At 43.5% G+C, this 12425-nt stretch overlaps 1 protein-coding gene across 1 annotated transcript; it reads left to right on the forward strand.

Annotated features, from left to right (window-relative positions):
• The first annotated feature begins 9385 nt into the window (after positions 1–9385).
• Positions 9386–10707, forward strand: LOC311008800 (uncharacterized protein). The gene is made up of 3 exons (XM_084002696.1): positions 9386–9418; positions 9523–9888; positions 10260–10707. Exons 1-3 carry the CDS (start codon positions 9388–9390, stop codon positions 10697–10699), a joined length of 837 nt encoding a protein of 278 aa, XP_083858822.1. The 5' UTR covers positions 9386–9387; the 3' UTR covers positions 10700–10707.
• The last annotated feature ends 1718 nt before the right edge of the window (positions 10708–12425 follow it).

The following is a 12425-nucleotide window of genomic DNA, read 5'->3' on the forward strand; positions in this document are numbered from 1 at the left end:
AGTTTCGTGGCAAAAAGCCTCGCCGAGACTGCGCTGAAAGCTCGCCAGCTCCGACCTGGTCTACTTTCGGCACAAGGCGCAAGGCGTAAATAAAGTCCATTGATTCAATGCGAATCACAGCTGGCGGATCGGAAGTTTGGCGGACCGGCGCGCAGTGCGCACACGTCACCGAGACCTCACAGGCAGGTTTCCACAGTTCCAGGCACATTTAAATGCAATAAATAATCACAACAAACACTATTTAATGCAACTAATTGAATCAACACGTGAATGTATATCTATATAGATTGTCCCGTCACATCTGACGTCAGATCAAAGGCGGATGGCACGCGTAACGGAAACTCAGCCTCTCGGACCAAAACATCTCCCTCTCTCTCTCCTGTTTTTTATAATATGGGCATTGTTATTATTATGATACGCGCGCACAGCGCGTGATGAGCGTGGTGGGAGCGCCGGCGCTGCTTCTGTCATCGGGTTGTCAAGTGACGGATCTTACACTGAACCTCCCCTAACGCATTAAAGGAGAGGAGAGGAGCTCATTTGATTGGTGAAGATCTGAATCGGCTGTATTAATCCCAGTCCACGCCTCGTCTCCTCCTCGTCTCCCACTCACGCCTTCTTCTCCTCCCTCTTTCCCACTTGCGCGGGTGGGCGAGACGGGAGGTGTGCCTGCGCGAGCCTGCGCGGTGCACGAAACTTGCAAAGTCCAGGCGGACACACCCCGTCGGCGCGGCGCAGGTGCGCTGAAAGCTGACTGCACCAGGGGTCCGTTTCACAAAGCAGGTTTAGTAAAAACCTCGAGTTAGTTAACCCTGAGATGAGGGAAACTCTGGTTTTTCGGTTTCACAAAGCCAGTTCAGCATAAATCTGAGTCAGTTACCCGGGTAACATACTCCGTGAACCTAACCTGCTCGCTAGCAGGTTTGCTTCAACAAACCCTGAGTTTCTCCCTACATGTCTCCGCCTTTTTCCGGAATCTGAACCAACTCCGAAAAATTGTGCCGTCCTTTCATCATCAACCTAATCAACACGGAAATAAAAGTGATTCTAGCAGCTTTGCGTCGGGAGAGGATTTTGATTACCTTTCCTTCCAATCACATTAGATATTATCTAAACAATATTCTCCGACATTTTCAACATTTCATATCGTGGACATAATCCGCAACCAGATTCTTTGCGGAGCTAGCTTTTTTGCGAACGGGAGATTTATGAAATGTTTAAGTACATTCCCGTGTTGAAATACCTGCTTATATTTACTGTTTAATATGTGAAATATGATTAAAATCATATGCCTTGGTCAACGTATTTGCGCAATATTCTTATGCTTAATTTTCAACTGAAGCCACTTTCTTTCTGTGACTGGGGGGGATTACACCCAATGAAAATCATAATTTATTCATTGCCCTACTTTGTGAATTACGAGGATTGAACCGGTGTCGCCTGCATCATAGGCAGCGTTGCTAACCGTTACCCCACAGTGTCGCTCTGCAAAGCTGAAAATGAACACTTATTACCTTTAGATCAATTGACTGTTTCATTCAGTTGTACACATTAGATCGGGCAGTAAATGTCTGCCACGCCAACTATCGCTACTTTGCTGCAGTTACGTTGCTCCGCTTTCTCAGGATATGCTCATTTTCTACATAAACACTCGGTAATATCTAATAACACTCTCCCAGTTGCCATGGTGAATCGTAGTATCGGAGCTCCATTGATGATGGCTTTGTAGAGTCGGCAGGCACGCGCGTAACTCAGAGTTTACATACTCAGAGTTGACTGAACTAATTCAAAACCACTGTTCTGAAACCGAAAACTCAGAGTTGCCCATCTCAGAGTTGATCAACTCAGAGTTCAGGGTTAGGTTCATAGTTTGTTGAACCTGCTTTGTGAAACGGGCCCCTGGTCTACGAAACTAGGGCCCAAGGTGTTATCATTTATACTTCAATCGAGGCTCTCTGTCAAACAAAGGTTTTAATCAGTTTCCAGATGTGTTTAGGTGCCTCAAAGTCTGGTGACTCTGAAGGTCTGGTCCTCCTCGTTCGGGGTTGCCAGGAGAACTTGTAGATGCTCTGAATTAAGGGTTCGTAAATCCTCTAACCGAGCCATAAAGCGGCCTCACATTTCCTCCAGGTCGGTCCAGTGATCTGAAGGAGAATGTTTACTCATCTGCTGTGATGGGACCTTTGTCTGTATATCTTTTAAAGGTGAATAGTTCATCTTTCGTTCGTTGAGAAGTCACATCCGAGAATCGTGGGGCTGTGGCCCCTACATAAGGTCAGACACTAATTACATGTAAGTTTGTTGCTTCCCATGCTCATCTCAGAGTCAGTCTGCTGCTCCTGTGTGATTTAATGACACTAAATGAATGACTGAAGCGGCTCAGATTGGCCAGGCATCGTTATTTGATGCTCAGAGCAACTGACGTAGTGTAAAGTGTGAGAAAGCCCGGCGTCGGTATTTGACCAGTTGGGAGTGAGGAGGTGTTGCACCACTGGTCTGTATGATGGAGCTAGAGATGTAGCCTTTAACTCTCCTGTGTTGTGTCACTATTTTGTGGCTGATTACGAAACCTCTAAAATGTCAAACTTTTTTTTACTAGTCCCCATGTGCACACCATTTTTGCAACTGTTCAATTAGTCTTTAGTTCCCCCTGATTACATCTTTCCTTGTTACACAAGATAAGCAAAGGAACTTGTTACAAGTCTGATAGTAGCTGCAGTTTCACTGTGGCGCCAATTTTCCAAAACACTCTTGCACTTGCTACCTCTCCACAAAACCAAAAATATAGCAGTGGAATACAAATATTTGCATAGGTTAATACTTGCAAATATAATTTCAAACACGTGCTACATAGACATCCTATGTATATTAAATAACCTTAACATTAATTTATGACATTTCAATGACACTTATTTTTAATGTGATGGTGTCACACCAGTAAAATCCAGGGCTCACAGTAAAGACAGAGGATCTGGTGCACCATACAAGCACACAGCCTTCTTTCAACCATGTCAAGCTTCTCCTATCAGATGGTTCACATTCTCTTGCCCCCTTCATTGATGGCAGCATTATCAATGAAGGGCTCACCTTCCAGCTGGGTCTAGGGTCACCCTGCCTCACCCAATTCCAGCCAACGCTCTGGACGGTCACCTGCTAGGGACCATCACCAACCAGACTTCTCCGGTCCATGTTCTCCTGTCTGGCAATCACCATGAGACTCTCCAGTTCCACAACCTGCCCTCTCCTCACATTCCGGTGATCCTAGGATACCCTTGGCTGTGCCAACACAACCCTCACAATGACTGGACCACAGGTGCCATCCTTGGGTAGAATGCTTCCCTCCACCAGATTTGCCTGAAGCAAGCTACCACACATCTGTGCCCACCTTCGCCCAGTGCAGCTCCAGATGTGTCTGGGTTCCTCCTGAATACCACAAACTGAAGGAGGTGTTCAGCAAGGCCAAGTCTCTGCCCCCGCACCGACCTTAAGACTGCGTCATGGACCTGCAGCCCGGCACATCCCTGCCCAAGGGATGTCTTTGTTCCCTGTCTGCTCCTGAGAGAGGGTCTATGGAAACCTACATCGCAGATTGCTTGTCCGCTGGCATCATCTGTCCATCATCCTCTCCTACAGGGGCAGGTTTCTTTGTGGTGTAGAAGGATAAGACTGAGGCCCTGCATTGACTATCGGGGCCTAAATTTCAAGGACAGTTACCCTTTTCCACTCATCAGAGTTCCAACTCCTTGAGGTGGCCACTATTTTTACCAATCTCAATCTCCGCAACGCCTACCAACTGGTCCGTATCCAAGAGGGCGATGAGTGGAAGATGGCCTGTAAAGCTTTAACGCTAATGCTCTTGCCATCTTCCAAGCCTTGGTTGACGACATGCTCAGAGAACTGCTCAACCGCCATTGTTTACCTCTATGACATCCTTATCTACTCCAAGTCCCAGGATAAAACATGTCCACCACTTACAGACTGTTCTGCAGTGTCTTCTGGAAAACTCACTGTTTGTTAAGGCAGAAAAGTGTGAGTTCCATGCCTCCTCCATCTCCTCCCTGGGGTATATCGTTACACAGGGCAATATCAAGATGAACCCGGCTAAAGTCTCAGTGGTCACTTCCTGGGCAGTTTCTTATTTCCAGAAGCAGCTCCAACAATTCTTGGTTTCCCAAATTTTACTGCTGCTTCATACGAAACTAAAGGTAAAGGCTCATTTATGCTCTACGCTAGAGACGCATACGGATACGGACGGAGCCTTCGGTCCGTTCTCTGCGTACATTTCGTCCGTATTTCTGTCCGTATCCTACAAGCTTGCAGATGCGTACCGATACGGACCAAAACGTTGTAGTACCAACGGAAACCGTGGGGGCAGTGTCGGGCATTGTACACGAAAAAGTGCCGTGAATAGCATACACAAATTAAAAAACTTTTTAAACATGGCTGAACTATTTGAGGAGAGAGTTTACGAGTTGGTGAGAAACTATCCCCATATGACGCAACATCGCCTGGTCACAGGGACAGACAAATGCTGCAGAACAGCTGGGAGGAGATTGGGCTCGGCCTGAATGTGAACTGGACGGCAGCGAAGGAGAAGTGGAGGTCGATTCGAGACCGCTTCGTCCGACCCCACAACAAGACGCTCAGCAAGCGGAGTGGGGATGCCGCTGACGGGGGGAATGAACCGCCAATTCTGCGGCGCTTGGGATGGCTCAAGGCATATGTAAATCACCGAATGACTGCAACCAATTTTTCCCCTCCCGATTCAGTTAGTCCTTTATTTAACATTGTAGTATTCAGTATGTAATATGCACTTTTCTTCAATTCTAAAACATATGCTATGCTGACCCGGTTGATAATGAATTACTTTTTATTTCACAGATTACAATTTAACTAAATATAAATTGAACAACTGCCGTCTATCGATTCACACTGACAACCCTTTTCATGTGGTCCTCGTTCTATCCGCTAGAAAATGATGGCGACGAGACAGTTGTGACGCTGTACGCCGTCAATCCTCCTTCACCAGCATCTACCTCCTGCACGATGTCCAGTGATGTGGCAAGCCTATTGGTTGTTTGGACTACTTGTTTGAATAAGCTTAAATTTTAAATTTGTATTGTAAATGTTATGAAATGTTAACAAGCTGCACTGTTGTTTACAACAGCTATTTATTGTTATTTGCCAATTATTCTATTTGAATGTTGCTGATGTAGCCTACTGTCTGTAATGTTCTGTTTTTTAGAGACAAAGTGTTCCAATAATTGTCTGGGATGGATAAACTTCCCTTCACACACCTGGCATCTGTCAAGCAGAGGCATTATTCTATTTGAATAAAAGTGGCTTCCTCTTTGTAGATGTCTTATTTGACATTTGTGACACTCAATTTTTTTAGGGGGATAATATAATAATAATAATAATAATAATAATAATAATAATAATAATAATAATAATAATAATAATAATATAACATTCATTTTAAGAGCTTGAACTGATTTCTATGCCATGCTGTTACTGTGTGTGTGTGTGTGTGTGTGTGTTTAATGTAATGTGCCACGTTGGATGACGGCATCCTGCCAACTAACTCTTCCTTCATCAGTCTGAAAATACTCTTTGAATATATCCCAAACAGCCATGCCATCCTGCGTTGCTCTGGCAGCAGTGAAACAATAAAAAATATCGAGTGTCGAGCAGATTGGTGTCTCCCTGAAAAGCCTGCCTCCATTCTCCTGGTACACTTTCCGTGTTGATCAGTACCGGTGTGATGTATCTCTCAGCTTCTGGCTGGGACTGATCTGCATCACACAGATAGTTGTGTAGCACAACACAGGCCTTGGTGATGTCCTCTGCCACTTCAACTGACCTTGCTGCAAGTCAAGTATGCCGAATGAGTTCTCAATAACTCGCCTGGCCCTTGAATGTCGGTAGTTGTAGGTCCGCTGATCAGATGTGAGGCACCCCCCTGTTAAGATATATGGCAATTTATTACTTTTCTGGGACGAATGATACTAAAAGCACACAAATTCACTCAAACCAGCTTTGGTTTATGTTTTATTATAGTATTGTGTTCTTGTTTATGTTAATGCTGCAACATTATTGTTGATTAGTATTTCCTTTATATATTTCTTTCTAGGTACACCGACCTGAATATGGTCACATCAGGTTCACTTTCTGTGGAAATGCTTCATCACCCACAAAAACAGGTGGAGTGATGATCTCAGTTGCAGGTAGAGGAGCAGGGGGTGGAAGATGAAGCTTTCCCTGGATGAGCTGGGATCCAAAATGGGTCCTTGAGAAAACTCCAGCACCACTGTCTCTCCCATAAGCTCCAATGTCCACGTACCTGAATCTGTACTTTGCATCACAGACTGCCATCAGGATGAAACTAAAGTACCCTTTGTAGTTATAAAAACTACTGCCACTGTTGGCTGGTGCTCTCACCCTGATGTGTTTCCCATCTATGGCCCCGACGCAATTGGGATAATTCCACAGCTCCCAAAAATCCCTCTTGATCATCTCCCACTGTTCTGGCTCTGGAAAAGCCATGAACTCATCCTTGCCCACGGTCCATATAGCCTGGCACACCTCCTTGATTGATTGAATTTTTTGAATTTATTTATTTAAAAAAAGGGACAATGCACAAAAAAAACATTAATCTTGTAAAACAAGAAGAGATGCTTTGAGCCAGGTTATAGCAACAATTGCTAATTTCCGCCTGTAGTCCCTGGGCAGGTAAAGTGCTAAACAGATACAATATTAAGATTAATTGAAATAAGACATAATAACCATAATATTTAAAAAATTGACAGAATGCACTAATAAAAGCAGGGAAACAAGAGCGCCAAATCATAAAGTGCACAATAGAGACCAACAGCACATACACTCTCTCTCACTCTCATCACACATTCAAACACATACACATACAATACACAGATAACAATCATCCTCATCCTCAACCACACTCATAGCCAGACACATACACACACTCACATAATACTCAACAATGTGTGCAAACTTGCTTACTTAGTAACCAGCGCTTTGACAAGCATGAGAATGTGTGAGGATTTGTACATAGAATAAGTTCTGTGGGAAGGACATTCCACTGACTCATGGCCACACATGAAAAAGAAGAGCTGCCAAACTGAGTTCTACGTTGAGGAATACTGCACTCACCCCTCGTAACAGATCTAGTTAGACGTACTGTGTTTTCAGAGCAGAGTGTCACAAACTTTTTCAGAGGGGGGGCATAAGCATTATGAATAATTTTGTGAAGTAGACAAACATTTGAGTATATAATCAAGTTTTCAAAGCTCAAAATATCATATTTGGCAAGTACATGGCAATGATGGTAATGCCGTGGTTTTTTGGCATGGGTCTTAAGACTACTTTTGTACAATAACTCTAGTGGTTTTGTAACTGTTTTACATGCCTGAGACGACGATGCCTTGACGATGCAACTGACAGTTGCAGTACCTAGCTTGTAACTTGCCGCCAAAGCTTGCTGACTAATCCCTGACGCGAGAAATCGAATGGTGACCGCTAGTTGCTCAGCCGGCGTCACCGGTGAATTGTGCGAGTTCGCATGCTGAATGTGAACAGCCACCCGGCGAAGCAAGTTATCGAAAGCACCGACTGACATCCTAAAATACTGAAAATGGTGCTTGTCGTCAATTTCTCTCATTGGTAAAACTAATGATTGGAATTCTCCGTCCACACTCCGAGATGTATTCAGTGGTCTCACAGATCACCGCTGTCTACATCGCTTCCTGCGATTTTGCCTCTTTCTTAACAGATGCAGGATCGTTATCTCCTCCATTGTTGCCATGTTTGTTGTTGTGGGGTTTTTTTTAGCTTTATTGGAGTAACTTTTTAAATGTGAACGACGCCCTCTAGTGGATGTTTTGCTCAACGTTCATTCCAACGTAGAGGACGCATGAAAGCATGAGGGCAGCGACGTTTAGAACGTTGATAACGCACGTCTCTATTTACGCACAAAATGGAAGCATAAATGAGCATTTAGTCACCGCCCCCCCTCACGGCTTTCGCCTCTTAGAACTTCCCCTTCCAATGGACCCAAGCCATGGAAAAGATTTACCTTTGCCCCCATCCTTCAAGGTCCTGATTCCGACTGACAATTTGCCATGGAAGTGGACGTTTCCAATGTGGGAGTGAGGGCCGTCTTGTCACAACATGCCACCACTGACCAGAAGCTCCATCCCTATGCCTTCTTCTCTCGGCACCTATCTCCGGTCGTGAGAAACTATGACATTGGCAACACGGAGCTCTAGGTGGTAAAGCTGGCTCTTGAAGAGTGGCCGGACAGGACCAAGCTGGCATTCCTAGTTTGGACTCATCATAAAAACCTTGAATACATTCGGATGTATAAGAGACTACACTCCAGTCAAGCGAAATGACAAGGAAGATAGCTACGAGAGTAGCTAAGTAGCTAAGTACGAGATGCAATTTTAGTCTTTTTTGACAATCTATAATAAGACACTTTTGTTAAGATCGACAGAATATACATTTTACAGCATGCGTTTTTGGAAGGGAGCTAAAAAAGTCTCCAGCAACTGAGAAAATAACACGTAACTTATCACAAATATTCAGAAGTATAATAATTGTAATAAATGTAAGGCTTTATGAAGAAGAATGTTAAGATTAAAAAACGTACATGTTTTGCATCCCTGATGTCGGGTTACGCAATGCTGATTTGGACCTAAACCGGACGGCAAAGATTTATTGATCAAAATAAATGTACGCACATAGTAGTTCACAAAAAAAGGCAGGCAACAAACAAGAAAACTCCACCATGGCAGAGGAGCAGGGAAATCAGGCTTGAACATGAGAAACCTGTAAACCAACACAGTATCAAACTGGTAGATGAGTGCATCGTAAACCAAATACATGGATCACACAGGGCGAACTGACAGAGAAACACTGGGACTGGGGAATGAGACACAGCTGAAGAGACACGAGGGGAGGCAGACAAGTCTTATCACAGCAGGAGGCGGGGAGACAATTCCACAGGTGAGACACATGAGGACAGGGAAACAACACAAGAGGACGGGGGGGTCAAGACACCAGAAATGAGAGGCACAAGGAACAAGAAGTAACTAAACAAAACAGTAAATCAAAGAACCAAACCCAAACCCCAGATACAGAAATGACAAATTAAGGATGTCAACAACAAGGCAAACTCCAAAATGACAGGAAATATACTGAAAAAAAAACCAAGATTGTGACGTCTGAGGCGTGAAGTAAAGCCAAAACGGATGTTTCAAGTGTCACACAATTGACCCCCTTAGCAACCAATCAAATGTCACCCCTTTTCTAAGCTGGTGTCTGAACTTTCGTGCGGACCGTTCATTTCGTGAGACTTCTGAGACGATGCACCCTTATATCATCCTCTGTGGAGTATGTAAGTCCGTTAATGTAAAATAATCTCAGTGTATGAGTGTCTAATTAACGCTAAAAATGAAATGTCAGCTAATGCTTCTATAACATTATATCTTTTTGTCCTAGTTCACCTGTTGGCAGTGAGCCAGTCGTCAGCAGTCAAACAGGACACTGGGGTTGTATCCGCCAGTGTTGGGGACAATGTGACTCTACATTGCTTCTATGACAGCCAAGTGGCGATGCACTTCTCCTGGTACCGACAAACGTTAGGAGGTGGACTTGAGCTCCTGGCTCATATCTACAAGTATGATGAGCCATCCAAAGTTATCCGGCCGATGGAGAAGAACCCTCGTTTCTCTGTGCGACGGCAGAAAGGGGTGAATCATTTACAAATCTCTGATGCCCGCATCTCAGATTCGGCCACATACTTCTGTGGAAGTTCACACTCCAACGTAGTGGAATTTGGAGAGGGGGCCTTTCTAAGCGTTAAAGGTAATTGTGGCTTTGTTTTTAATTGTCTTTGACTTCAGAGGAAATGCAGACGTTGCTGGAGAAGTATTCAAAATCATCAGTGTGCATTTGGTTAGAGTGTTTAAGCAAGTAAATATGCAACAGAGATTATATAACAGTTTACATTTTTAGTCATATGAACCCACCAATCAACACCTGTAATTTAGAAATATAGGCTATGGTTCATAAGGCTCATAAGGGCTCATTGTTTATATGTTTTTGCAAAGAAATACATTTATTCACAAAGAGGCAAATTCTCATATGAAAGCCCTTTTAAAAAAGAAAAATTAAAGACCCTGCGTATGTTTCCAAAACTCAAATGCAATTAATAGCTTATTTTCTGTGGATTGTAGGAGCAAACCTCAAAGATATCGTCCAGTGGCCAGCCTCTGAGATCATCCAGCCAGGAGGCTCTGTGACTTTCAACTGTACCATACACACTGGGACCTGCCATGGAGAACACAGTGTTTACTGGTTCCGACACGGATCTCACCAAGGAATCCTCCACACACATGGGGACCGTCATCACGTCTCCACACCACCAGGATCTCCTTCGCAGAGCTGCGTCTACCATTTGCAGAAGATGAACCTGAGCTCATCTGACGCTGGAATCTACTACTGTGCTGTGGCCTCCTGCGGCGAGGTGCTGTTTGGTAACGGCAGCAAGCTCCTCATCAGAGGTGACGATGAAGACCAAATGAGAATCTTAGTCTGGCTCTCCATCATTAGAACTGGGGTTGTCGTGTCCTTTGTAACTATTTGTATTTTGGTTTATATCAATAAGAAATGGTGAAGTCTTTAATGCAACGTTTGGCTGAAAATGTCCACTTAGCTTAGAATATCTGTATCAGTTATATCACAAAAAAATATGTTAGATATATCATTATTTTGTTGTTTGGCTTTATTACACTTGTCTTAATAAATGCAACTTTGACAAAGCTATTGTTTGTTGTTAATTCTTATCTCTGCCATACTTGTTGGTGAAAGCAAAACAAAAGTATGTACGTACGTACACATTTTCATTCATAGAGTGGTCAAGGGATCCCTGTGAATATGGCCATTCCAGGAGAATCACATGGTTGGTACCACTGTGTGCCTTATGTAATCTTTAGCCGAGCCTCTTTAAGACAGTAATGTCGGCTGGGGTTGTCGGTGATCCTGCAGGTCTTGGAGGTTTCTAAAAAATGAAAGCAGATAACTTAACTTACCACAGTAAAGAACACTGCTGTGTTGCTGATCTGTCCTTGACTCAGTGTCTATCATTTAACGGTTTCTTTATTGCTGTTATTATTTTAGACCCATGTAATATATTTCTGTAACAGCAAGGGGAAGAGGTTGGTAAGCAACCACATCCTGTTGAGCCTACATCTATGCAAAAAGCCCTTGTATCGTGTTAGAGGTCTTCACACCTCCAAATAGACCTGAGGAAAATGAACAGCAGCAGCAGGATGTGCTGTCAGTTTACAAGCAGTCCTGTGGATGAATATAGAAGAAGTCTGTTTTATCCTCCTGCAGCAACAATAAAACATTCTCTAACCAAGGGGATGACAGATGTATGTGTGAATCAAAACCCTAAAAGTAATCATCATACCTGGATCCACTGGTTGGTATTAAAGCCATATTGACATGCAGACATGAGACCTGTGATGGTGAAAGAAGACCCTGGTCTAACTCAAGTCCTGGGTCGAGTCTTGACTCCTCAAAACCAGGTGAACCTGTGAAGACCTATAGCTGAGTTACAGGTCAGAAAACTTTCAATTGACTTTTATGGTTTTCAGTATCCCGTGAGAAACGTGTATAATTTTTTATTAAACACCAGCTTTGGAAACACTACAATAATTGAGTTGTTGAGTTTTCCTATAGGCATATGACATATAGGCTGAACATACAATGACACTGCTGTCTTACAGTGCATCCCAGTATATTATTACAGTGTTCTCTGTTCAGTCTAATCCAGTGAGATTGCATTATTATTCATCTGCATTTAGGACATGTCCCTCATTTCTCACAGCTGCCCTCTTAAATGACTTCTCTGTACACTTTGTTTCTGACTGGGCCACTTCCTGTGTTCAAGCATAACAAGACTGAAGTTTCCATTAGTGGTTCACAGCACTTCACGCCTTATTCACCACAGTAGTCAGAACAAGAGTCACATGCAGAGACCTGGCGAGCTTAAAGGTTGCGCCCAGCTTACATTTCTGGTAAGACCTTAACGATAGCCAGAGGGGACATTTGAACATGTTCTGCCCATGTCTGCATCCAAGGACTTTTTACTTTTCAGTAACTGCACATTTAACACCAACGTTTGCAGATGAACCCCTTGTTTTTAACATACCAGTTTACTGTTGATTACTTTGTGTTGTAAAGTTGCTGTATTTTGGTACTTTGCAACTAGAGAGTGATTATATATTATTTTTGTTGTTTGCAGTGTTGAGACTTTACTATATACAGAGTGATGCCCAGTGATGACCATCTTTGGGTTTTATTTCAAAGCGATTGTTTGTGCAGCCGCCATTTTG

This window comes from Eutrigla gurnardus (assembly GCF_963514095.1).
Source record: "Eutrigla gurnardus genome assembly, chromosome: 23".
Taxonomy (NCBI): Eukaryota; Metazoa; Chordata; class Actinopteri; order Perciformes; family Triglidae; genus Eutrigla; species Eutrigla gurnardus.